A 27,093-nucleotide genomic window follows, 5' to 3' on the forward strand; every position below is an offset into this window, starting at 1 on the left:
TTTGGCAGAATGTCTCAGTGTTTCATGTGAACTTCCCATGCCCATAAGATACCAGCCTTTAGACCAACTGTTCTTAGTGTCACCCAATACTGACGCTGCATTGGCACTCTCAATGTCAAATTAGTTCAAATAACCATGCTCCTCACAAACGCAAGGCTACCAGTACGTCTGTATTTTTGTGTGTGTGTGGGGTGTGTGTGGGTGTGTGTGGGTGTGTGCGTGTGCGTGCGTGTGACACCACCTCTCTGATCAACTCACCTTGGTCTCACAGTGTATATAAAACCCCATAGAGCGTGATCAAACTGTGACATGGTTAGATTGAAGTCAGCAGAAGCATGGCACATCAGCATTGTAACTGTCCAAAGGAGCATGGACGGCTAGCGCTGCATAAGCAATCCAGCCGCTGTGATGGATGTTAGGTTAGCGTAGCATGTTAACGAAGATGCTACGCTAAGATGCTACGCTAACGTGACATCAATAACAGCATGGAATAAAAAAAAAGAAGATATATTTCACCTTTATTTAACCAGCTAGGCCAGTTGAGAACAAGTTCTCATTTACCACTGCGACCTGGCCAAGATCAAGCAAAGCAGTGCGACAAAAAGCAACACAGAGTTACACATGGGATAAACAAAAGTACTATCAATAACACAATATAAAAATCTATACACAGTGTGTGCAAATGGAGTAAGGAGGTAAGGCAATAAATAGGCCAATAGTAGCGAAGTAAATACAATTTAGCAAATTAACACTGGAGTGATAGATGTGCAGATGATGACGTGCAAGTAGAAATACTGGTGTGCAAAAGAGCAAAAAAGTCAATAAAAACAATATGGGGATGAGGTAGGTAGTTGGATGGGCTATCTACAGATGGGCTGTGTACAGCTGCAGCGATCGGTAAGCTGCTCAGATAGCTGATGCTTAAAGTTAGTGAGGGAGATGTAAGTCTCCAACTTCAGCAATTTTTGCAATTCGTTCCAGTCCTTGGCAGCAGAGAACTGGAAGGCGGCCAAAGGAGGTGTTGGCTTTGGGGATGACCAGTGAGATATACCTGCTGGATCGCGTGCTACGGGTGGGTGTTGTTATGGTGACCAGTGTGCTGAGATAAGGTTGAGCTTTACCTGGCAAAGACTTATAGATGACCTGGAGCCATTGGGTACAGGGCATACAGGTCGCAGTGGTGGGTGGTATATGGGGCTTTGGTGACAAAACGGATGGCACTGTGATAGACTGCATCCAATTTGCTGAGTAGAGTGTTGGAGGCTATTTTGTAAATGACGTCGCCGAAGTCGAGGATCGGTAGGATAGTCAGTTTTACGAGGGTATGTTTGAAAGCATGAGTGAAGGATGCTTTGTTGCGAAATAGGAAGCCGACTCTAGATTTCATTTTGGATTGGAGATGCTTAATATGAGTCTGGAAGGAGAGTTTACAGTCTAGCCAGACACCTAGGTATTTGTAGTTGTCCACATATTCTAAGTCAGAACCGTCCAGAGTAGTGATGCAAGTCGGGCGGGCGGGTGCGGGCAGCAATCGGTTGAAGAGCATGCATTTAGTTTTACTTGCGTTTAAGAGCAGTTGGAGGCCACGGAAGGAGTGTTGTATGGCATTGAAGCTCATTTGGAGGTTTGTTAACACAGTGTCCAAAGAAGGGCCAGATGTATACAGGATGGTGTCGTCTGCGTAGAGATGGATCAAGGAATCACCCGCAGCAAGAGCAACATCATTGACATATACAGAGAAAAGAGCCGGCCCAAGAATTGAACCCTGTGGTACCCCCATAGAGACCGCCAGAGGTCCGGACAACAGGCCCTCCGATTTGACACACTGAACTCTGAGAAGTAGTTGGTGAACCAGACGAGGCAGTCATTTGAGAAACCAACGCTGTTGAGTCCGTAAGAATACGGTGATTGACAGAGTCGAAAGCCTTGGCCAGGTCGATGAAGACGGCTGCACAGTACTGTCTTTTATCGATGGCGGTTATGATATCATTTAGTACCTTGAGCGTGGCTGAGGTGCACCCGTTACCAGCTCGGAAACCGGATTGCACCTTGGAGAAAGTATGGTGGGATTCGAAATGGTCAGTGATCTGTTAGTTATCTTGGCTTTCGAAGACTTTAGAAAGGAAGGGCAGAATGGATATAGGTCTGTAACAGTTTGGGTCTAGAGTGTCACCCCCTTTGAAGAGGGGGATAACCGTGTCAGCTTTCCAATCTTTAGGATCTCGGACGATACGAAAGAGAAGTTGAACAGACTGGTAATAGGGGTTGCAACAATGGCGGCGGATAGTTTTAGAAAGAGAGGGTCCAGATTGTCTAGCCCAGCTGATTTTTATGGGTCCAGGTTTTGCAGCTCTTTCAGAACATCTGCTATCTGGATTTGGGTGAATGAGATGCTGGGGAGGCTTGGCAAGTTGCTGTGGGTGGTGCGGAGCTGTTGGCTGGGGTTGGAGTAGCCAGGAGGAAAGCATGGCCAGCCGTAAAGAAATACTTCTTGAAATTCTCGATTATCGTGGATTTATTGGTGGTAACAGTGTTTCCTAGCCTCATTGCAGTGGGCAGCTGGGAGGAGGTGCTCTTATTTTCCATGGACTTTACAGTGTCCCAAAACTTTTTGGAGTTAATGCTACAGGATGCAAATTTCTGTTTGAAAAAGCTAGCCTTTGCTTTCCTAACTGACTGGTTCCTGACTTCCCTGAAAAGTTGCATATCGCGGGAACAATTCAATGCTAGTGCAGTACGCCACAGGATTCATTTGTGCTGGTCGAGGGCAGTGAGGTCTGGAGTAAACCAAGGGCTATATCTGTTCTTAGTTCTGCATTTTTTGAAAGGGGCATGCTTATTTAAGATGGTGAGGAAATTACTTTTAAAGAACAACCAGGCATCCTCTACTGACGATATGGGGTCAATATCCTTCCAGGATTAGAAAGGCCTGCTCGCAGGATAACCTACAATTCACGAATGCTAACATTCGCGCTGGCATTACGAGATAATTGCTAAGATGTCATTAGCACTGACCTGAGAACAGATCAAGATGTTCCTCTCCTTTTCTTTTCTCTCCAATTCTACTTTTCTCTCTTTCTTTGCTCTCCCAGAAGAGAGGAAAAAAGACCTGTCTGATCACTAGAAATAGACTTTGATTTTGAAGGTTTAAAAAGGTCCTGCGAAAGTCAATATATGCCTTCCTCGGCATTCACAAAAGAAAAGGATCGCTCAGCGCTGGGTGTAAAAACAGCCAGCTCATCTCTTTTCCAAGACCCCAACTTTCCTTTGGTTTTCCTAATGGAAAAAGGTCACGTCAATCATCATAATTTTATTAGTCAATAAGCAGACTTTTTTCATGGGACTTAGCATAATACCCGACCAGGCAGGGCCACAGGCATGTCTGTAGTTTCTATTATGATGACCAACCTGTTTTTCTCTTCTGCTTATTCTACCTCCTTAGAAGAAATTGCTTTTCTTTCTGATGTTTATTGTGCGTGCAGCTACATAACCACAACTGTGATCACACAGTCGTACACACAGTCGTACGGAACAGCTGACATGCAACTCTACCTCCCCTCTCCCTCCGACGCTCCCGGAGACGGTTGTCAATGCGGATAGTGAGAAAAATGAGTTCATCAAGTCCAGCAGGCTCCTCTCTGGACACCAACTCGTCTTTGAGGGTCTCAGTGAGTGCGTTCCGGAATGCTCCCTGAAGGGCCTCGTCATTCCAGCTGCTCTCTGCAGCGAGGGTGCGGAACTCACATGCCATTTCAGCCACACTCTGGGAGCCTTGACGAAGGAACAGAAGTCGTTTAGCGGCATCCTTTCCACAGACCGGGTGGTCGAAGACCTTCCTCATCTCATCTGTGAATCCACCTTAGGATAAGCAGATAGGTGACTGTCTCTCCCACACTGCAGTGGCCCAGGAAAGAGCTGCTCCACGAAGGCAGCCAATCAAAAAATACATCTTGGCTCGTTCACTAGCATAAGAGTAGTGCTGTTGCTCAAATACTAGTGAACATTGCACAAGAAAGGCTCTGCAAGCGCCAAGATTACCATCATAGCGCTCAGGAGTCAGAACAAAAGGCTCTCGGGGCGGAGAAGAGGGACTTGAGACTGGTTGTGAACTCTGGGCGGAGGTTCGGACCTGTAGGTCAGACAGGCTCCGTGAAAACTCCTTGATGTTCTCCAGCAGGGCTTTCAGGGCTTGGTCATGTTGCTCAAATAGGGCGCCTTGACCAACAAGACTTTGGTGAAGAGTAGTGGAGTCTGCTGGGTTCATCTCTCGGCCAGATCGTACTGTTAAGCGTAGCGAGACAGGGGAACCCAAGAGCAGACTCAGATGAGGAAACAGGGATGAATGAACCAAAATATTTATTGTTACACTGGGAGATGGAGTGCAGACCCGGGGAAGCTTGGATGAGTTGCAGAAAAAACAGATGTGGAGACTGAGGTTGGAGTTAGCTGAGTAGAACAGGGTAAACAGGTCCTGAGGGGAATCCAAGGTAGTGGTGGTGAGTAAAATCCAGAGCAAGGTAGTTGGGTGGTGAGATGTGGAACAGGAGACAGGAGCCAGAGACAGAGCGGTAACTGCAATGAGAGGATAAACGGTGTCAGGCAGGGAAACAGGCACAGCAGAGTAACAGGATCTTGAATAATCATAAATGGATAGAATCATGAACTGACTGAGCAGAGATTACGATCTGGCAGAGTGGAAGAGGCAGGACTGAGTATTTGAAGAGGTCTTGATTATGGAACGAGTTGCAGCTGGTAGGGTTCTGCTCTGACTCCAGCACACCTGTCTCCAACCACACAATCACACAGAGAGGGAGAGAGAGAGTGTACAGAGGAAGTAACTGCAGGTCAAGAAGACACCGGATTAACACCAGAGGGCGTAGCAGGAGCAGATGTGACAGTAACTGAGTCAGGTTTGTAGGCATCATTGCTCGTAAATTTCTGCCCACAAATGTTCAATGGGATTGAGGTCAGGGCTTTGTGATGGACACTCCAACACCTTGCCTTTGTTGTCCTTAAGCCATTTTGCCACAACTCTGGAAGTATGCTTGGGGTCATTGTCCATTTGGAAGACCCATTTGCAACCAAGCTTTAACTTCCTGACTGATGTCTTGAGATGTTGCTTCAATATATCCACATCATTTTCCTCCCTCATGATGCCAGCTATTTTGTGAAGTGCACCAGTCCCATAACATGATGCTGCCACTCCCGTGCGTCACGGTTGGGATGGTCTTCCTCGGCTTGCAAACCTCCCCCTTTTTCCTCAAAACATAACGATGGTCATTATGGCCAAACAGTTCTATTTTTGTTTCATCAGACCAGAGGACATTGCTCCAAAAAGTATGATCTTTGTTCCCATGTGCAGTAGCAAACCGTAGTCTGGCTTTTTTATGGTGGTTTTGGAGCAGTGGCTTCTTCCTTGATGAGTGGCCTTTCAGGTTATGTCGATATAGGACTCGTTTTACTGTGGATAGAGATACTTTTGTACCTGTTTCCTCCAGCATCTTCACAAGGTCCTTTGCTGTTGTTCTGGGATTGATTTGCACTTTTCGCACCAAAGTACGTTCATCTCTAGGAGACAGAACGCGTCTCCTTCCTGAGTGGTATGACGGCTGCGTGGTCCAATGGTGTTTATACTTGCGTACTATTGTTTGTACAGATGAACGTGGTACCTTCAGGCATTTGGAAATTGCTCCCAAGGATGAACCAGACTTGTGGAGGTCTACCATTTTTTTCCTGAGGTCCTGGCTGATTTCTTTTGATTTCCCCATGATGTCAAGATAAGAGGAACTGAGTTTGAAGGTAGGCCTTGAAATACATCCATAGGTACACCTCCATTTGACTCAAATGATGTCAATTACCCTATCAGAAGCTTCTAAAGCCATGACATAATTTTCTGGAATTTTCCAAGCTGTTTAAAGGCACAGTCAACTTAGTGTATGTAAACTTCTGACCCAATGGAATTGTGATACAGTGATAAGTGAAACAATCTGTCTGTAAACAAACTACTTTTGTCATGCACAAAGTAGATGTCCTAACCGACTTGCCAAAGCTATAGTTTGTTAACCAGAAATTTGTTAGACTGGTTAAAAAACAAGTTTTAATGACTCCAATGTAAGTGTATGTAAACTTCCGACACTGTATATACAGGGGGTACCGGCACAGAGTCAATGTGCAGGGGCACTGGTTAGTCGAGGTAATTTAGGTACATGTAGGTAGAGTTAACGTGACTATGCATAGATTATAAACAGAGAGTAGCAGCAGTGTAAAAATGGGGTCTGGGTGGCCCTTTGATTAGCTGTTCAGGAGTCTTATGGCTTGGGGGTGCAGTAGCAAAGAGAACAGTCTATGCCTAGGGTGGCTGGAGTCTTTGACAATTTTTAGGGCCTTCCTCTGACACCGGCTGGTATTGAGGTCCTGGATGGAAGGAAACTTGGCCCCAGTGATGTACTGGGCCGTACGCACTACCCTCAGTAGTGCCTTGCGGTCGGAGGCCGAGCAGTTGCCATACCAGGCAGTGGTGCAACCAGTCAGGATGCTCTCGCTGGTGCAGCTGTAGAACCTTTTGAGGATCTGAGGACCCATGCCAAATCTTTTCAGTCTCCTGAAGGGGAATAGGCTTTGTCGTGCCCTCTTCACGACTGTCTTAGTGTCTTTGGACCATTCTTGCGTATGTCTATGTCTGGTGTGTATGTGTGTGTGTGTGTGTTTGGTACCTTTTCATAGCGTGTCTCCATACAGAGGAAGATGAAGTAGGCTGTAGCGCATGCCAGACATCCCTCCATGTAGGACTGGCCTCCGACCTTCTCTGCCTCCGCATAGTAGGTGTTCAACGTCTTTACTGTGTCCTCGAACAGCATCCGCTCGATCTACACACACACACACACACACATGCACGTAGGCGCACACACACACAGTTAGCAAATCAACACTATTAGAGTGAATGCTCCATCTGTCAGAAGACTGCAACACAAACATACACACACACACGCACATACACGCCCACGCCATATGTATACCAGCGTGAGGCTTTTATGTGACACCTGAGCCATGATACACAAGCTGTTCTTCCACCACCACAGAAGGACAAACACACACACACAAGCACACACAAACACACAAACCACCAGGCACATTCTGTTCTCCCAAAATACCCTTTATTCTATCGATTTAGAAATACATGCGTCACTTGTGGCATTCAAGGATGGACAAAAGAACCTTGAAAGGCTCCAATTCTAGGAATGTGAAAACAAAGTGAAGTCATATGTCTGTGTCTGTCTCCTTCGTGTACCTGCCTGTGTGCTTGTGTGTGTGCTCACCCTGCTGCCCAGCTCGGAGGGGAATTTGGTCTGGAAGCGGCAGATGGTTCCTTCGCTGTAGTCTCTCTGGATGAACACCTTGGTGGCTAGAGACGGACTCTGCCTCAACTCCTGAAGGTTATGGAACTGTGGAGGAAGAGAGAGAGAGTAGAACGAGAGATATGGAAGAGAGGGGGGGGGGGGTGTCGGAAAAGAAAAGGGGTGAGGAAGAGTGAGGAGGGAGATACAGAGAGAGGGGAGAAAGAAAGACATGGGAGATACAGAGGGAGGGGAGAAAGAGAAGATGGGAGAGACAGGAGGAAGGGGAGGATCAGAGATTGTCAAGGATCAAGGAGCCAAAACAAACTGACACAAATTGAAATTGAGAAAATACTGCAATTTTAGGTCGGTCTTATACTGCCCTTCAGCCACTGAATGAAAATAGGTGGGTAAAAGAATGTCTCTGAAGCACAAAGAACTGAAGCCAACCAGTAGAGTCAAGCATACTTACTGTATTGGAAGAAGGATTGGTATATCACATTTCTACGGCAGTTTCACTGAGCTGTGTGGTATTTTATATTATAAACTGGGTAGTTTGGTTCCTGGATGCTCATTGGCTTAAATAGCATGTCAGCCCTGTATATATCAGACAATATACCACGGGGATGACACAGAAATTATTGTTTACTGTTCTATTTATGTACAGTTGAAGTCTATATACACCTTAGCCAAATACATTTAAACTCAGTTTTTCACAATTCCTGACATTTTATCATAGAAACATTCCCTGTCTTAGGTCAGTTAGGATCACCACTTTATTTTAAGAATGTGAAATGTCAGAATAATAGTAGAGAGAATTATTTATTTAAACTTTTGTTTCTTCATCACATTCCCAGTGGGTCAGAAGTTTACATACACTCAATTAGTATTTGGTAGCATATCCTTTAAATTGTTTAACTTGGGTCAAACGTTTCGGGTAGCCTTCCACAAGCTTCCCACAATAAGTTGTGTGAATTTTGGCCCATTCCTCCTGACAGAGCTGTTGTAACTGAGTCAGGTTTGTAAGGCCTCCTTGCTCGCACACACTCTTTCAGTTCTGCCCACACATTTTATATAGGATTGAGGTCAGGGCTTTGTGATGGCCACTCCAATACCTTGAATTTGTTGTCCTTAAGCCATTTTGCCACAACTTTGGAAGTATGCTTGGGGTCATTGTCCATTTGGAAGACCCATTTGCGACCAAGCTTTAACTTCCTGACTGATGTCTTGAGATGTTGCTTCAATATATCCACATCATTTTCCCTTCTCATGATGCCATCTATTTTGTGAAGTGCACCAGTACCTCCTGCAGCAAAGCACCCCCACAACATGATGCTGCCACCCCTGTGCTTCACGGTTGGGATGGTGTTCCTCGGCTTGCAAGCGCCCCCTTTTTCCACCAAACATAACAATGGTCATTATGGCCAAACAGTTCTATTTTTGTTTCATCAGACCAGAGGACATTTCTCCAAAAAGTACAATCTTTGTCCCCATGTGCAGTTGCAAACTGTAGTCTGGCTTTTTTATGGCAGTTTTGGAGCAGTGGCTTCTTCCTTGCTGAGCAGCCTTTCAGGTTATGTCGATATAGGACGTGTTTTACTGTGGATATAGATACTTTTGTACCTGTTTCCTCCAGCATCTTCACAAGGTCCTTTGCTGTTGTTCTGGGATTGATTTGCACTTTTTGCACCAAAGTACGTTCATCTCTAGGAGACAGAACGTGTCACCTTCCTGAGTGGTATGACAGCTGTGTGGTCCCATAGTGTTTATACTTGCGTACTATTGTTTGTACAGATGAACGTGGTACCTTCAGGCGTTTGGAATTTGCTCCCAAGTGTAACAGATGTAGGTAACCAGTTTATAATAGCAATAAGGCACCTCGGGGGTTTGTGGTACATGCCAATATACCACGGGTAAGGACTATTTCCAGGCACTCTGCTTCGTGCCGTGCTGAAGAACAAGCCTTATCTGTGGTATATTTAAGCAATAAGGCCTGAGGGGGTGTGGTATATGGCCAATATACCACGGCTATGTGCACGACACAACGCGGAGTGCTCGGATACAGCCCTTAGCCGTGGTATATTGGCCATACACCACAAACCCGAGGTTCCTTAATGCTATTATAAACTGGTTATCAACGTAACTATAGCAGTGGTATACGGTCTGTCAGCCAATCAGCATTCAGGGATCGAACCACCTAGTTTAGCCAATATACCACACCAATATACCACACCCCCTTGGGCCTTATTGCGTAAATAGACAACGCAGCTGGAAGTGAATGGCGTCTGCACACACATGCACGCACACACACACTCACACACACAATACTAAATCTCTCAACAACAGTGCATGCTCAGCTATCGCTGCCATTACATAACTTCTCAATCAACAGCACAATTATAGTAATAGACAAAATTAAGAGGAACCACTTCAGAACAGTGTGCCGAAGTCAACTATATTACACCAACATATTCAATGGCTGCATCCCAAATGGCACCTCATTCTCTTTATAGGGCACTACTTTTGACCATGTCCCATTGGGCTAGGGTTAAAATAGTGCTCTATATAGGGAATAGGATGCCAATGGAGCGCAGTTATATACTTCAGGTTTGGAGAGGGTGAGTGAGCCAAAGTCAGCTTGTCCCGTGAATATTACAGGATTATTACCCTCTCTGTGAGGAGAGGAGTCAGAGACAAGGGGGTCCACAAAGTTTATATTCATAGAAGAACACAAGGACAGCAATTTAACATGAGCGTGTGTTATTTTTACCTAAATTCCAAAGTGTTGACGTTTAAATATTATAATTGACAAAGTATTACTGTGTGTATTTTTTTTGCCAAGGACTGATGATTATATTGATTCTTGCCAATATTTTGGGAGTTGCTAAGGCTAATGAATCTAACAACAATGATGTAGCATACAAATACATGATCTTAGAATGAACATTTGAGCTTCTACATTCACTATCTGTTCTACACTCTGAGAAATAAGGATACGGTTAGGGTACAGTATTGTTCCTGGGGTTACAAAAATATCAAACAACACATAATGTACCTTCAGAGGTACACATACAATCTCACATGGTACTGTTTGGTACCTTTTAGGGTACATGTGCAGATAATCTAGTATAATGGTACATTTTTTTACCCAATATTCTGAATATAAGGTACAATCATCACACACTCTCAAAAACCACATCCATCCTCATCATATTTACCAGCATGCTCTATTACAAGTAGATTTTTAGAATTGATTGTTTCAATGTGTGTCTTTGCATGCATATTGATTGATTGATCTTATGCTACACGAAGATAAATAACATCCCCACTGGGCACAAACTGGTTGAATCAACGTTGTTTCAAAGTTAGTAATGTAAACTGTTGTTTTGAAGGATTATGTCATCATGGTAACCAATTTTCAACATAGACCAACCTTGTATAAAATATACTGAAATTGTACCTTGAAAGAACGTCAAATCTTACATTCACTGTTGCTATCGAAGACATCCCAAAGGGTAAGTTTAACAGAACAAATTAAATATAACCATACTTTATAAGTAATATTTCATAAATTATACTATTTAGGCCTATATAGCATTTGCGATGTCATCAACAGCTATTGTTTCAATTCAACCCAGGGTTCAACTACAAATAGACAATACATATACAGTAGGCCCAGGGTTTCACGCTTTGGTTGATTTAAAATGTAATTTTCAAGTTAATAATTTATTTAATTCACGTCTCCATCCATAATTCATAATTCACGTCTCCATCTAAGTTAAATAATAGGACTAAATCAAATCAAACTTTAAAAGTGCATTTAAAGTTGGAATTGATTTGATTTAGTCCCATTCTTTAATTCAGATTTTTGGTTGAGATGGAGACGTGAATCCAACATATAAATTATTAACTTGAAGATTACATTTTAAATCAACCGAAGCTTGAAACCCTAGGCATATATATACTGTCTATTTTTAGTTGAACCATGGGTTGAATGGAAACAATAGCTGTTGATGACATCGCAAATTCTATATTTTTAAACTGGATATTGAATTATGTTTGATTGTCAACGCATCCAAATATCAACATTTGAAGGACATACGCAGATTTTTGTTTTAAAGCTATCCCAAACCTTAACCCTTACCTTAACCATTCGTAATGAGTGCCTGCCCTTAAAATTTTGAAGTTAAAACTTCTTAAGGCTAGGGGTCACTATTTTAACGTCCGGATGAAAAGTGTGCCCAAAGTAAACTGCATGCTACTCAGGCCCAGAAGCTAGGATATGATTATAATTGGTAAAACTCTAAATTTTCTAAAACTGTTAAAATTATGTCTGTGAGTATAACAGAACATATTTGGCAGGCGAAACCCCGAGGACAAACCATCCAGGAAAATTATTTTTTGAGGTCACTCTCTTTTCAATGAGGTTTCTATGTGGATCTAGATTTCTAAGGCACTTGCTTGCAGTTCCCATCGCTTCCACTAGATGTCAATAGTCTTTAGAAATTGGTTGATGTTTTTCCTTTGAGAAATGAAGAAGTAGGGCTGTTCATAACGAGGGTTGAGTCTAGTGTACTGTTGTGGTTGGGGCGCACGACCTGAAAGCTCGCTCCACTTTGTTTTCGTCCGGTATTGAAGACAGTTTATCCCATCTTAAATTTTATCGATTATTTACGTTTAAAAATACCTAAAGTTGGATTAGGACAGTTGTTTGAAATGTTTGGATCAAGTTTACAGGTAACTATACTAGATACTTTGTAGTCATGTTGCGCGAGTTGGAACCACTGTTTTTCTGGATCAAACGCGCCAAATAAATGAACATTTTGGAGATATAACGACAGAATTTATCGAACAAAAGGACCATTTGTGATGTTTAATGGACATATTGGAGTGCCAACAGAAGAAGATCTTCAAAGGTAAGGAATTAATTATATCATTATTTCTGACTTTTGTGTCGCGCCTGGCGGGTTGAAATGTGATTTTCATGTGTTTGTTTGATGATGTGCTGTCCTCAGATAATAGCATGGTTTGCTTTCGCCGTAAAGCCTTTTTGAAATCTGACACTGTGGCTGGATTAACAAGAAGTTCATTTTTAAACCGATGTATAACACTTGTATGATTCATGAATTATTATAATAAGTATTTCTGTTTTTGAATTTGGCGCACTGCTATTTCACTGGGTGTTGTCAAATCAATCCCGTTAATGGCGCGCGAAGGGATCACTAAGAAGTTAACGCCTAAACCTAACCCTAAACACTTCGAAATTTGACGTTTGAGGTTTGAGAAACATGGATGAACGTCTAATTCTGACGTGTGACTGTGAGAGCTACAGTAGTTGGTCTTCCTACTGGAACCTCCCATTTCACCACTTTCATCTAAAACAGGCAGGTGAAAGCATCCAGACACAATACAGTACAGTCCCCCTTATTGTCTTGATCTCTCAGACGCTAGGGTAATATCCCCCCTGTATGTGTGTGTGTGTGTGTGTCTGTGTGTGTGTGTGTGTGTGTGTGTGTGTGTGTGTGTGTGTGTGTGTGTGTGTGTGTGTGTGTGTGTGTGTGTGTGTGTGTGTGTGTGTGTGTGTGTGTGTGTGTTGGTACCACAGAGTGTTTCAAAACAGAGAGCAAACAAATCGGTATGTTCCAATCACAGTTACTTATATCACAACACAGCAAACACACAAACGGACACACACACATAAAAACACACACACCCATCACAAATCTTGTTGACAATGACATAACATTATTGTGCTATAATCATTGCAACAGATCAAACTCAGTGATCAAGACATCATTAAGACCTTATTAATAGTGATGTAATTACCATGGTAATTACTTCGTCCTACACTGTTGCTAGGGGAAGCATGAAATAATATGTCCTAACAGCAGCGGAAACAGGCCTAAATACAGAGTTAGAGATGGAGAGATATAAATAGAGAGAGCGGGGGGGAAGATAAATAATTAAGAGACGGAGCAGAGAGAGAGAGAGAGAAAGAGAGACAGAGAGACGACTATGGGCTTGCAGGCATACAGATATCAGTACTTTCTATTTTCCTAGAAACACAAAGCTCTGTACAGTCATATCAATATCGACCGATAGAACTGAACTGCAGACAGCCTGCTAACAAACTTTCTCCTCATTGGCATAGGTTTACAAAGAGTAACTTTACATGCTGTTACAAAACAAGACATTACAAACAGTCATTGCAGAATGTGTAAGTGATCTCTGTGTGAATTATACCAATGACCTTAACGCTATGCTCCTACCAACTGAGCTAGACTAGAACCTCTAATGTAGCAGAGGTGGTTTGGTGAACTACGCTCGCATGACTGACATTGCCTTAGGCCTGAGGAATCGTGTTAGCTCACAAAACGTTGTTAGGTGACTGGGGCTCAAAACCATGTTCGTCATATTCATTGGAGACCATGTAATCTAAACAGTAGGCTAAGTAGGTTTGGCCTACTTTTGAACTGACACACAAAAGCATACACACACACACACTTTCTGTGCTCAGCTAACCGCCCAGGAGGGAAGCTGCATTTGTGCAACCGTATGCATGCCACTAATCATGAACACACACACACACACATACAGTAGATGCCTCCAAGGCCACTACTCATGAATTTATAATCTCTGCATTATTTCTCATGAAATGCCAGAGGGGAAAAGGGGAGAGAGAAGAAGGGAGCTAGGCTCCGGCAGTCTTCAGTTAGTCCCATGAGATTAGTGTTTTTTTCTCTACCTCAGGTTATTCCTCCTTCCTTATTTTTTCTCTCCATCCTTCTGTTGCTTGTTTACCACAACAAGCCGTCTTCTTTCCTCGATGTTGCCTTTTTGAGTGATGAGGTAGCTACAGGAATTTGAATAGCATGAAATACAAAGATGTTATGAAGCTTGAAATTGAAACTATAAATGGTATTGTCAAGCTGCCTATTATAGATATATTTCATGTACTTGATCAGGGGTCCGGTTAATGCAGAATTCTGCGTTTTTCCACGCAGAAGAAATATTAAATGCATAAGAAATATCTTGCTGCGTTTTGTAAATGCAGATCTAAAATGCATCTTATAGTAATTTCTGCTTGGCATCAGACAAATTTTGTGCTTCAATTACACTTCTCCACTCCCATGAGAATTCACGAACAGGCATTCAATTGGCAGACAGCGCTCTGAATCATACGTCGCTACATTTCTATGGTGCTCTTCACGGCGTAGCCTACTTTTCTTTGGTAAAATGCAAGATTAACTTCAAGAAAAACATTACGAAATGTACACTACATGACCAAAAGCATGTGGACACATGCTCGTCAAACATCTCATTCCAAAATCATGGGTCTTAATATAGAGTTGGTCCCCCCTTTGCTACTATAACAGGGCTCCCGAGTGGCACAGTGGTCTAAGGCATTGCATCTCAGTGCTAGAGGAGTCACTCCAGACCCTGTTTCGATCCCGGGCTGTATCACAACCGGCCGTGATCGGAGTCCCATAGGGCGGCACACAATTGGCCCAGTGTCGTCCGGTTTAGGGGAGAGTTTGGCCGGGGTAGGCCGTCATTGTAAAATAACTGACAAGCATGTCAAATAAAGGTTAAATAAAAATAAACAGCCTCCACTCTTCTGGGAAGGCTCTCCACTAGATTTTGAAATATTGCTGTGGTCACTTGCTTCCATTCAGCCACAAGAGCATTAGTAAGGTTGGGCACTGATGTTGAGCGAATAGGCTTGGCTCGCAGTCGACGTTCCAATTCATCCCAAAGGTGTTCGATGGGGTTGATGTCAGGGCTCTGTGCAGGCCAGTCAAGTTCTAACACACCAATCTAGACAAACCATTTCTGTATGGACCTCGCTTTGTGCATGGGGGCAATGTCATGCTGAAACAGGAAAGGGTCTTCCTCAAACTGTTGCCACAAAGTTGGAAGGACAAAATCGTCTAGAATGACATTACTGTAGCGTTAATATTTCCATTCACTGGAACTAAGGGGCCTAACCCGAACAAAGAAAAACAGCCCCAGACCATTATTCCTCCTCCACCAAATGTTACAGTAGGCACTATGCGTTTGGGCAGGTAGCGTTCTCCTGGGATCTGACAAACCCAGATTCGTCCGTTGGACTGCCAGATGGTGCAACGTGATTCATCACTCCAGAGAACACGTTTCCACTGCTCCAGTGTCCAATGGTGGTGAGCTTTACACCACTCCAGCCGACGCTTGGCATTGTGCATGGTGTTCTTAGGAGTGTGTGCGGCTGCTCGGCCGGAACCATTTCATGAAGCTCCCAACTAACAGTTCTTGTGCTGACGCTGCTACGAGAGGCAGTTTGGAAGTCGGTAGTGAGTGTTGCAACCGAGGACAGTCGATTCTTACGCATAATGCGCTTCAGCACTCGGCGGTCCCGTTCTGTGAGCATGTGTGGCCTACCAGTTCACAGCTGAGACGTTGTTGCTCCTAGATGTTTCCACTTCACACTAACAGCCCTTACAGTCGACCGGGGCAGCTCTAGCAGGGCAGACATTTTATGAACTGACTTGTTGGAAAGGTGGCATCCTATGACAGTGCCATGTTGAAAGTCACTGAGCACTTCAGTAAGGCCAATCTACTGCCAATGTTTGTCTATGGAGATTTCATGGCTGTGTGCTCGAGTTTATACACCCGTCATCAATGGTTGTGGCTGAAATAGCCAAATCCACTAATTTAAAGGGGTGTCCACATTCTTTTGTGTATATAGTGTAACTGGCTACATTCTTTGTATGATAAACGTTCGAAATATGATGGCCATACTTTTTCTTTGTAAGCTTGTGTGGCTGCCAGCCTAATAGCGTTGCACTTCTGTTGTCATCTGATGAAAATTAAGCTATTTTCTGCCGAATGTGTTGCACTTTTTGTGAAGGAAAACTATAGTTGCATACCCCTGATCATTCTATTGAATAAAAAAACAAAAAAACACTTGACTTTCAATAAAAAAAATGCAGGTGAAACGGTTTAAAATGCTGGTTTCTGAATTCTAGTGTGACCCCTGTTGATAATAGGAATCCATGTACCATTCCAATTGATTTACTTCAATGTATGAAGACATGCATTCACTCATAATGAACACAGAATAAGGTTCTGATCTTCTCATTGGCTGAGATTCTTCCTTAGCCAATTTCTAATAGAAGTTACAACACATACTGTGTGCACAACACTTGTCTTAAAAACCTCTGAGCGGTTCTGGACTGACATTCTGGTGTACAAAGCGCTCTGTGAACGTTGTAGGATCCCGTCCCTTATAGTGCCAGAAAGATCCATCTTTCTGCTCTCCGCACCCACTCTCTCAGCGGAGCTGACTTGAAGTGTCAGGTTTCAGACCCCACATTTGCATAGGGAATGAAGTGTCAAATGTTCTGACCTATCCAGACAAATAATCGATTTGCTCTTCTTCTGAGCGACTGAGCCAAGCCTGTGTGATGGCATATAAACAGTGACAGTTCAGCCTGTGATATTCTCAGCTGGATCTAGAGCTCTCAACATGCAAACATACTAAATAATTTCATAGAACTTAAACAAGACCATTTTCTCTTGGTCACAGACAGACAAAATCACCTTGTGCTTAAAGCTGAAGTTGTAACGAGTCTGCACACATTGAATGGTGTCTCTGCGCCGCTCAGTGGATGCTTAGGAGAAAATTCTCTGTTCTAAGTTATATGAAATGGTGCCAATATTGTACTCACTAAGTATAATCATATTTGTTTTAGTTATAAAAAATATGTGAAATCTTATAGAAAGTCGTTTATAATTTTATTGTTACTATATTTAGAAAGCATAATTTGTCACGCCCTGATCTGTTTCACCTGTCTTAGTGATTGTCTCCACCCACCCCCAGGTGTCTCCTGTTTTCCCCATTAGTCCCGTGTATTTATCCCTGTGTTTCCTGTCTCTCTGTGCCAGTTCGTCTTGTTTGCCAAGTCAACCAGTGTTTCTCCTAGCTCCTATTTTTCCCAGTCTCTGTTTTTTCTAGCCCTCCTGGTTTTGACCCTTGCCTGTCCTGACGCCGTATCTGCCAGGCTGACCACTCTGCCTGTTCTGACCTCGAGTCTGCCTATCCCGTTGTACTGTTTGGACTCGGACCTGTTCACTGAACCCCTGCCTGTTCTGACCTCGAACCTGCCTATGCCCTGGTACTGTTTGGACTCTGACCTGGTTTATGAACTCTTGCCTGTTCCCGACCTGCCTTTCGCCTACCCCTTTTTTGTAATAAATATCGGAGCTCAACCATCTGCCTCCTGTGTCAGCATTTGGGTCTCGCCTTGTGCCCTTATATAATTATGTTTGGGTATGTCTATTTAGGCAGAAATCAACATTTTGCCCTACTGTATCATTCAAGAGGAACAGGCTGCTTGGAAACAACAAAAACACAGACTATTTACAGAAGAAACCAAATGTGCAATACTTTTCTTTTCTTGTTAAAATGTTACAAATGAAAAAAAACTGGCTAGTTACACAACAGTAATTCTGCACGCATTCACACACGCACGGTCATACACACACACACAAACACAAATTACATTATTCCTTAGAGGGGACTGATTGGAGAGAACAATTACTAGATCATTACACATCGCTTCTGTTTTCTGTCTCACTGTATGGCTCGCTCTCTCCCTCCATGCTTCTCTCCTTTCATCCCTTTTCATTGGCCTCACCTCCATCTCTCCTCTTTCTTCCTCTCTGTAAGCAGATCTCTATCTACGTCTCTCTCTCTCTCTCTCTCTCTCTCTCTCTCTCTCTCTCTCTCTCTCTCTCTCTCTCTCTCTCTCTCTCTCTCTCTCTCTCTCTCTCTCTCTCTCTCTCTCTCTCTCTCTCTCTCTCTCTCTCTCTCTCTCTCTCTCTCTCTCTCTCTCTCTCTCTCTCTCTCTCTCTCTCTCTCTCTCTCTCTCTCTCTCTCTCTCTCTCTCTCTCTCTCTCTCTCTCTCTCTCTCTCTCTCTCTCTCTCTCTCTCTCTCTCTCTCTCTCTCTCTCTCTCTCTCTCTCTCTCTCAGTGTGCCTCAGTGTTGTCTCAGACATGGTGTGGCCCCTGACAGCAGGGTATACAAGCCCCCCCCCCCCCCACACACTGTGTGTGAAATATTCCCTGACAGTCAGCGTACAAGGACCTTGTACAGAAGGCACCCTTTCCTTCTCAACAACCAGCTTGGTATGACTGTTTTCCTCTGGATGTAGTACCCTGCAATTCTTGTCAAATTGCAAGATATAACAAACAAGAATTTATTATTATGACCACAGAACAGCCATTGTAATTTTATCTCAGAGTTCTATTTAATCACACTAGTCTTCAGTTGTGGTCTAATAGGAAACAACTCAGCATTTAGTCTTGACTCAACATTTAGGAAACATTGTTCTAGGCCACTGACTCAGGCCTATATGAGACTGTGTGTGTGTGTGTGTGTGTGTGTGCGTGCGTGCGTGCGTGCGTGCGTAAAATGTGCTGTTCATTTGAGACTCCAGTGGCTGATGGTAACAAACTGCAGCAGCCTGTTCACATTAAATATGTCATGGATAATTGATGGGCTTTGGACATGATGTGTCGCCAGCGTGTGTGTGTGTGTGTGTGTGTGTGTGTGTGTGTGTGTGTGTGTGTGTGTGTGTGTGTGTGTGTGTGTGTGTGTGTGTGTGTGTGTATGCACATGATTGATGGAACTTGGACAAGACTGCTGGCAGACCACCAGAGAAAATCAGCACAGCTCTGCCATCGACTCCAAGGCCTGGAAACACAAAAGATCAATCTGACAGCTCAGCACTTAGCTCCACTGCCTTACTTACAAATACACATGTTCAGACACACATGCACCCGCTCTCACACACAGACTACACAAACTATGCTCCACTAACCAGTGGGTCTGAGAGAACACACACACTCACAGTCTGACAAGGGCTACAATTGTGCTCATTAAAGACAGCAAAGACCTTGACACATCATGCCACGCACGCATGCACACACACACACACACACACACACACACACACACACACACACACACACACACACACACACACACACACACACACACACACACACACACACACACACACACACACACACACACACACACACACACACAGCGGGCCAGGCCAGACAGTGAGATTCCCTGGGGCGAAACACTGAGTCACTGGCCTCAGCTGAGGCCTCACAGACATACTGTACAGTAGACTGTGACAGCTCTGAGCCCCACCCATCTATAGAGGATAGAGGAGTCAGAACAACACCCAAGGACACTAAGCCTATGTCCAAAATGTCAACCTATTCCTTAGTGCCATAGGGCTCTGTTCAAAAGTAGTGCACTAAGTAGGGAATACGGTGCCATATGAGTCGCAGTCTAAGCTCTTCACTGGTCAAAACGCCAGAACCGTCTTGGTCAAAAGGTCCGACAACATGTTTGTTTTCCTGCGTTGCAGTAAAAACAATCATGTTGGTGTGAGTTTATCCACGCACTTCTATGTGCATGTGGATGTGTTGGTTAGAGCATGGCGGTAGGAACTTAAGAATTCCTGCAAGAATTACACTAAAAATGCATACACTACCTGTACTGTTTGGACAAAAGTGTTTTACTAAGTGGCATGTTACTGCTTTAATACATTTTCTAAACAATGATTTGTCTAACAGGGTAATATAATAATAAAATATGCCACTCAGCTAACCCACTTACCAGCAACAAGCTGCACAGTGAGTGGATAGATTTTACAGTAAGTACAGTACCAGTCAAAAGTTTGGAAACATACTCATTCAAGGGTTTTTCTTTATTTTTACTATTTTCTACATTGTAGATTAATAGTGAAGACATCAAAACTATGAAATAACACAAACGGAATCATGAAGTAACTAAAAAAGTCTTTAACAAATCAAAATATATTTTATAGAGATTCTTCAAAGTAGCCACCCATGGCCTTGATGACAGCTATGCACACTCTTGGCATTCTATCAACCAGCTTCATGAGGTAGTCACCTGGAATGCATTTCAATTAACAGGTGTGACTTGTTAACTTCTTATGGATAGGGGGCAGCATTTTCACGTCCGGATGAAAAGCGTGTCCAAAGTAAACTACCTGCTACTCAGGCCCAGAAGCAAAGATATGCATATTATTAGTAGATTTGGATAGAAAACACTCTGAAGTCTCTAAAACTGTTTGAATCATGTCTGAGTATAACATAACTTATTTGGCAGGCAAAACCCCGAGGACAAACCATTCAGAATTTCTTTTTTTTGAGGTCACTCTTTTCAATGGGATTTCATTGGGAATCCAGATTTCTAAGGGACCTTCCTGCAGTTCCTATCGCTTCCACTGGATGTCAACAGTCTTTAGAAATTGGTTGAGGTTTTTCCTTTGAGAAATGAAGAAGTAGCACTGTTCAGAATGAGCCTCGAGGGAAGTGTACTCTTTGTTAGAGGCGCGTGACCTGAAAGCTAGCTACACTTTGTTTTTCTCCGGTATTGAACACAGATCCCGTCTTAAATTTTATCGATTATTTACGTAAAAAAATACCTCAAGTTGTATTACAAAAGTCGTTTGAAATGTTTGGACAAAGCTTACAGGTAACTTATGAGATATTTTGTAGTCACGTTGCGCAAGTTGGAACCACATATCCCAGAGAGGTTAAAGCAAGAACAGCTCAAATAAGCAAAGAGAAATGACAGTCCCCCATGACTTTAAGACATGAAGGTCAGTCAATACAGAAAATGTCAAGAACTTTGAAAGTTTCTTCAAGTGCAGTCGCAAAAACCATCAAGCGCTATGATGAAACTGGCTCTCATGAGGATCACCACAGGAAAGGAAGACCCAGAGTTAACTCTGCTGCAGAGGATAAGTTACCAGCCTCAGAAATTGCAGACCAAATAAATGCATCAGAGTTGAAGTAACAGACACATCTCAACATCAACTGTTCAGAGGAGACTGTGAATCAGGCCTTCATGATCAAATTGCTGCAAAGAAACCACTACTAAAGGACACCAATAAGAAGAAGAGACTTGCTTGGGCCAAGAAACACAGGCAATGGACATTAGACCGGTGGAAATCTGTTAATGGGCTGATGAGTCCAAATTTGAGATTTTTGGTTCCAACTGCTGTGTAGTTGTGAGACGCAAAGTAGGTGAACGGATGATCTCCGCATGTGTGGTTCCCACAGTGAAAAATGGAGGTGGTGGTGTGATGGTGCTTTGCTGGTTACACTGTCTGTTTTATTTAGAATTCAAGGCACACTTAACGAGCATGGCTACCACAGCATTCTGCAGCGATACGCCATCTCATCTGGTTTGCGCTTAGTGGGACTATCACTTGTTTTTCAACAGGACAATTACCCAACACACCTCCAGGCTGTGTAAGGGCTATTTGACCAAGAAGAAGAGTGATGGTGTGCTGCATCAGATGACCTGGTATCCACAATCTCCCGACCTCAACCCAATAGAGATGGTTTGGGATGAGTTGGACCGCAGAGTGAAGAAAAAGCAGCCAACAAGTGCTCAGCATAAGTGGGAACTCCTTCAAGACTGTTGGAAAAGGATTCCAGGTGAAGCTGTTGGAGAGAAGGCCAAGAGTGTGCAATGCTGTCATCAAGGCAAAGGGTGGCTACTTTGAAGAATCTCAAATATAAAATATATTCTGATTTGGTTATTACATTGGTTAACTTCTTATGGGCAGGTGGGATGGTAGCGTCCCACCTGGCCAACATCCGGTGAAATTGCAGAGCGCGAAATTCAAACTACAGAATAATACAAATTTAACTTTCATAAAATCACAAGTGTAATACATCAAAATATAGCTTAACTTCTTGTTAATCCAGCCACTGTGTCAGATTTCAAAAAGGCTTTACGGCAAAAGCACACCATGCGATTATCTGAGGACAGCGCACCGCATACAAAAGCATGAAAAACATATTTTAACCAGGCAGTTGCGCCACGAAAGTCAGAAATAGCGATATAATAAATGCCTTACCTTTGATGATCTTCTTCTGTTGGCACACCAAAAGGTCCCAGATACATCACAAATGGTCCTTTTGTTCGATAATGTCCTTCTTTATATCCATAATAACTCAGATTAGCTGGCGCGCTTCAGTCAATAATCCACCCAGTTTCACTCCATCAAAATGCATACAAAATGAATCCAAACGTTACTAATAAACTTTTCCAAACAAGTCAAACAACGTTTATAATCAAACCTTAGGTACCCTAATACGTAAATAAATGATACAATTTAAGACGGAGAATTGTTACTGTCTTTACCGGAGAAGAATACCAAAGAACACGCTCTCTTCCACGCGCTTGGAAACACTACAGTCAAAATGGGAGCCACCTAGAAAAACTATAATTTCTGGTTCATTTTTCCAAAAACCAGCATGAAACTCTTTCTAAAGACTGTCGACATCTAGTGGAAGCCATAGGAATTGCAATCTGGGAGGATTTCGCCTTATAATAAAAGTGACAGCCATTGAAAACAGTGGTAGGCTGAAAACATTTTTCTGGGGGATGGTTTGTCGTCGGGGTTTCGCCTGCCATATCAGTTCTGTTATACTCACAGACATAATTTTAACAGTTTTAGAAACTTTAGAGTGTTTTCTATCCAAATATACTAATAATATGCATATCCTAGCTTCCTACCCAAGAGAGGTTAACACTTTTTTGATTATTACATGATTCCATATGTTATTTCATAGTTGTGATGTCTTCACTGTTATTCTACAATGTAGAAAATAGTAAAAATAAAGAAAAACCCTTGAATGAGTAGGCGTGTCCAAACTTTCGACTGGTACTGTTTGTATCATGTACCCTTCTTGGAATTGAACCCACGACGTGACTAGTGCCGTGACCTTACCAACTGAGCCACAGAACCACACTGAGAAGGAACATGCGCTTTGTGTATAGAAATCACTGGACAGTACTTCACCTTGTAACATAAATTAATAGTTACAACCATGCCAGTCACCCTCTGTCACACAGTGACATCAGCCCTGCTGGCCTCAGCACTGCTAAGCATTACAACCTGCTATAACACAGACACACACAGCCTCTCTCTCCGTCTCACACACACACACACACACACACACACACACACACACACACACACACACACACACACACACACACACACACACACACACACACACACACACACACACACACACACACACACACACACACACACACACACACACACACACACACACACACACACACACACACACACACACACACACACACACACACACACACACACACACACACACACGTTGATGCTGTTAGAGGAAGCTGTTCGTGATCGAGCGTGCAAGCATGTGTGTGTGTGTTGCTGTTAGTTAGATGAAACAGCATCACAGCACATCCAGGCTATGGAACATAGGCCGTTACAATCCTGTACAGATTACTTGGAAATGAGCGTTGAAATCCTATTTAGTTGCTATGTGTGACCAACCTGGTGTCGAACACAGATTAGCATCTCAGTGTAAGCACACTGAGCAAAAGGCAAGGCATCACAAGTCTTCAGATCTTTGGCAAGGTTACTCATCAGGTGAGTATACTTCGCCTAACCAACTCCGCTACAATTGGAAACCATACAGTTCTCAAACCCTGTCCTGATGGATGCTATATGGAAACAGTGATTGTCATATATCCTTGTTGACATCTTGCTAGTACAGTGACCATGACTGCTACTGTACTTGTTGGAGGCACAGCAAGGTGACAGTCAGATGCAAACTTCTCTGTATCTCTAACAATCCACTGAATCTCATTTAGAATTCAGCCAGCTCTGCATAGCAATATATTGAAATTCCCAAAGAATGTGTGATGAGAAATATGACCACACGCACACACACGTACACGCACAGCTCTGCCGCTGTCCATGGTGCTGATCATGATACAGTGGACTAACCACTAGGTGCGGGCCCCCAACCAAATTGGACTGACTCACATTCTAGAGCAAGATGCATATATTATTACCAAACAAAAATATAAATGCAAAATATAAAGTGTTAGTCCTATGTTTCATGAGTTGAAAAAAAAGATCCCAGAAATGTTCCATACACCAAAAAGCTTATTTCTCTCAAATATTGTGCACAAATTTGTTTACATTCTTATTAGTTGGCATTTCTCCTTTGTCAAGACAATCCATCCACCTGACAGGTGTGGCATATCAAGAAGCTGATTTAACAGAATGATCATTACACAGGTGCATCTTGTGCCGGAGACAATAAAAGGCCACTTTAAAATGTTCAGTTTTGTCACACAACGCCTCTTATATCTCAAGTTTTGGGGGAGTGTGCAATTGGCATGCTGACTACAGGACTGTCCACCAGAGCTGTTGCCAGAGAATTTAATGTTAATTTCTCTACCATAATGTTGTTTTAGAGAATTTGTCAGTACCACAAACCACGTGTAACCAAGCCAACCCAGGACCTCCACATCCGGCTTCTTCACCTGCGGGATCGTCTGAGACCAGCTTCCCAGACAGCTAATGAAACTGATGAGTATTTATGTCTGAAATAAAGCCCTATTGTGGGGAAAAACAAATTCTCTGGCTATGCCTGGCTCCTCAGTGGGTGGGCCTATGCCATCCCAGGCCCACCCATGGCTGTGCCCCTGCCCAGTCATGTGAAATCGATATATTAGGGCTTAATTTATTTATTTCAACTGACTGATTTCCTTAGATGAACTGTAACTCACTAACATCGTTGAAATGGTTGTATTTATATTTGTGTTCAGTAACGTTATATATGCTTCGTGGATACCGGAATTGACAGTGACTCTTTTTGTGACATTCAGAACACACTGTAGGCTATGCTACCGGTATGTGTGTGGATGAGAAAGCCACCATTATATTTGGTCGATCGGTAAAATATGATGTTTGATGCAGTTTGCTTACAGGACTGCCTCCTTGCTCTTGAACCCCGTCTTCCGTCGTGTTAAAACTGGCCTCCCGCCACGGAATGATACAATAAACCAGCTGTCCGTCGTTCATTCCAACAGCCCGTTTCTCATCGATTGAATCAAAGGCACAGCGAGGATAGAATGCATATCGCTACAAAATCAACCTACCATGATCTTTTTCCCACAAGGAGAAAAATGTATACATTTCCACTACACAAGAACGAATAAGATGTTAAATTAGCCTAAAGTCTTACCTCAGTCGCCATGTTGCCATGAGACGGTGCAGGATTCTGTCCTGTGCTGAAATAGGTGCTGAGAGCGTCTGCTCGTGGGACAGCGTAGCTCGAGCTTCGGGGGATGCACTTGCCAAGCTCGAGCGTGTGTGTGGGGAGGGAGGGAGGGAGCAATGACTGTATGTATGTATGAGAGAGAGAGAGAGAGAGAGAGAGAGAGAGAGACAGATGCTCTGGGGTGAGGGGGAGGTTGGTAATTACAGACTAGGCTAGTTTATAATTATATGGATGGAAAAGAAAGAAGACACGTTCTTAGATAGTAAACTGGAGGACATGAGTCTTCAAAGGTATGCTGCTGTGTAAACATACACTGAATAAAAATATACATGCAACATACAACAATTTCAAAGATTTTACTGAGATACAATTCGTAAGGAAATCAGTCAATTGAAATAAATTCATTAGTCCCTAATCTATGAATTTCACATGACTGTGAATACAGATATACATCTGTTGTCACAGATACCTTTTAAAAAAGTAGGGCCGTCATTTGCCTCATGCAGCATGACACATCTCCTTCGCATAGAGTTAATCAGACTGTTGATTGTGGCCTGTGGAATGTACTCCCACTCCTCTTCAATGGCTGTGTGAAGTTGCTGTCCTACACGTCAATCCAGAGCTTCCCAAACATGCTCAAAGGATGACATGTCTGATGAGTATGCAGGCCATGGAAGAACGGGGACATTTTCAGCTTCCAGGAATTGTGTACAGATCTATGTGACATGGGGCTGTGCATAATCATGCTGAAACATGAGGTGATGGCGGCGGATGAATGGCACGACAATGTGCCTCAGGATCTCATCACGGTAGCTCTGTGCATTCAAATTGCCATCGATAAAATGTAATTGTGTTAGTTGTCTGTAGCTTTTGCCTGCTCATACCATAACCCCACTGCCACCATGGGCATTCAGTTCACAACCTTTAAAATCAGTAAACCGCTCGCCCACACAACGCTATACATGCTGAAACTGGGATTTATCCGTGAAGAGCACACTTCTCCAGCATGCCACTGGCCATCAAAGGTGAGCATTTGCCGAACTGCAGTCAGGTAAAGACCCTGGTGAGGATGATGAGCACGTAGTTGAGCTTCCCTGAGACGGTTTGACAGTTTGTTGAGAAATTATTTGGTTGTGCAAACCCACAGTTTCATCAACTGTCCGGGTGGCTGGTCTCAGATGATCCCGCAGGTGAAGAAGCCAGATGTGGTGGTCCTGGGCTGGCGTGGTTACATGTGGTCTGTGGTTGTGAGGCCGGTTGGACGTACTGATCAATTCTCTAAAACGACGTTGGCGGCAGCTTATGGTAGAGCAATTAACATTACATTCTCTGGCAACAGCTCTGGTGGACATTCCTGCAGTCAGCATGCCAATACCACGCTCCCTCAAAACTTGAGAAATCTGTGGTTTTGTGTTGTGTGACAAAACTGCACATTTCAGAGTATCCCTTTATTGTCACCAGCACAAGGTGCACCTTTGTAATGATCATGCTGTTAAATCAGCTTCATGATATGCCACACCTGCAAGGTGGATGGACTATCTTGGTAAAGGAGAAACGCTCACTAACAGCAATGTAAACAAATCTGTG

At 43.3% G+C, this 27,093-nt stretch overlaps 1 protein-coding gene across 2 annotated transcripts in view; it reads right to left on the reverse strand.

The window, feature by feature from the left end:
• The window catches only part of LOC139571089 (golgin subfamily A member 7B-like), a 44,106-nt gene extending 18,511 nt beyond the window's left edge, over window positions 1-25,595 (reverse strand). Inside the window, exons 1-3 of one of the 2 annotated variants that reach the window (XM_071393624.1) lie at window positions 25,471-25,595; window positions 7,317-7,442; window positions 6,714-6,866 (exon numbers count right to left, since the gene is read on the reverse strand). In XM_071393624.1, coding sequence (XP_071249725.1) covers window positions 6,714-6,866; window positions 7,317-7,442; window positions 25,471-25,482 — 291 coding nt within the window. In that variant the 5' untranslated portion in view covers window positions 25,483-25,595. Of the gene's footprint in view, window positions 1-3,552; window positions 4,446-6,713; window positions 6,867-7,316; window positions 7,443-25,470 lie in introns of those variants that run through there. The other variant, XM_071393625.1, reaches the window with a different exon arrangement.
• Between the last annotated feature and the right edge of the window lie 1,498 nt (window positions 25,596-27,093).

Source organism: Salvelinus alpinus, chromosome 3 (assembly GCF_045679555.1).
Source record: "Salvelinus alpinus chromosome 3, SLU_Salpinus.1, whole genome shotgun sequence".
NCBI classification, from domain to species: Eukaryota; Metazoa; Chordata; class Actinopteri; order Salmoniformes; family Salmonidae; genus Salvelinus; species Salvelinus alpinus.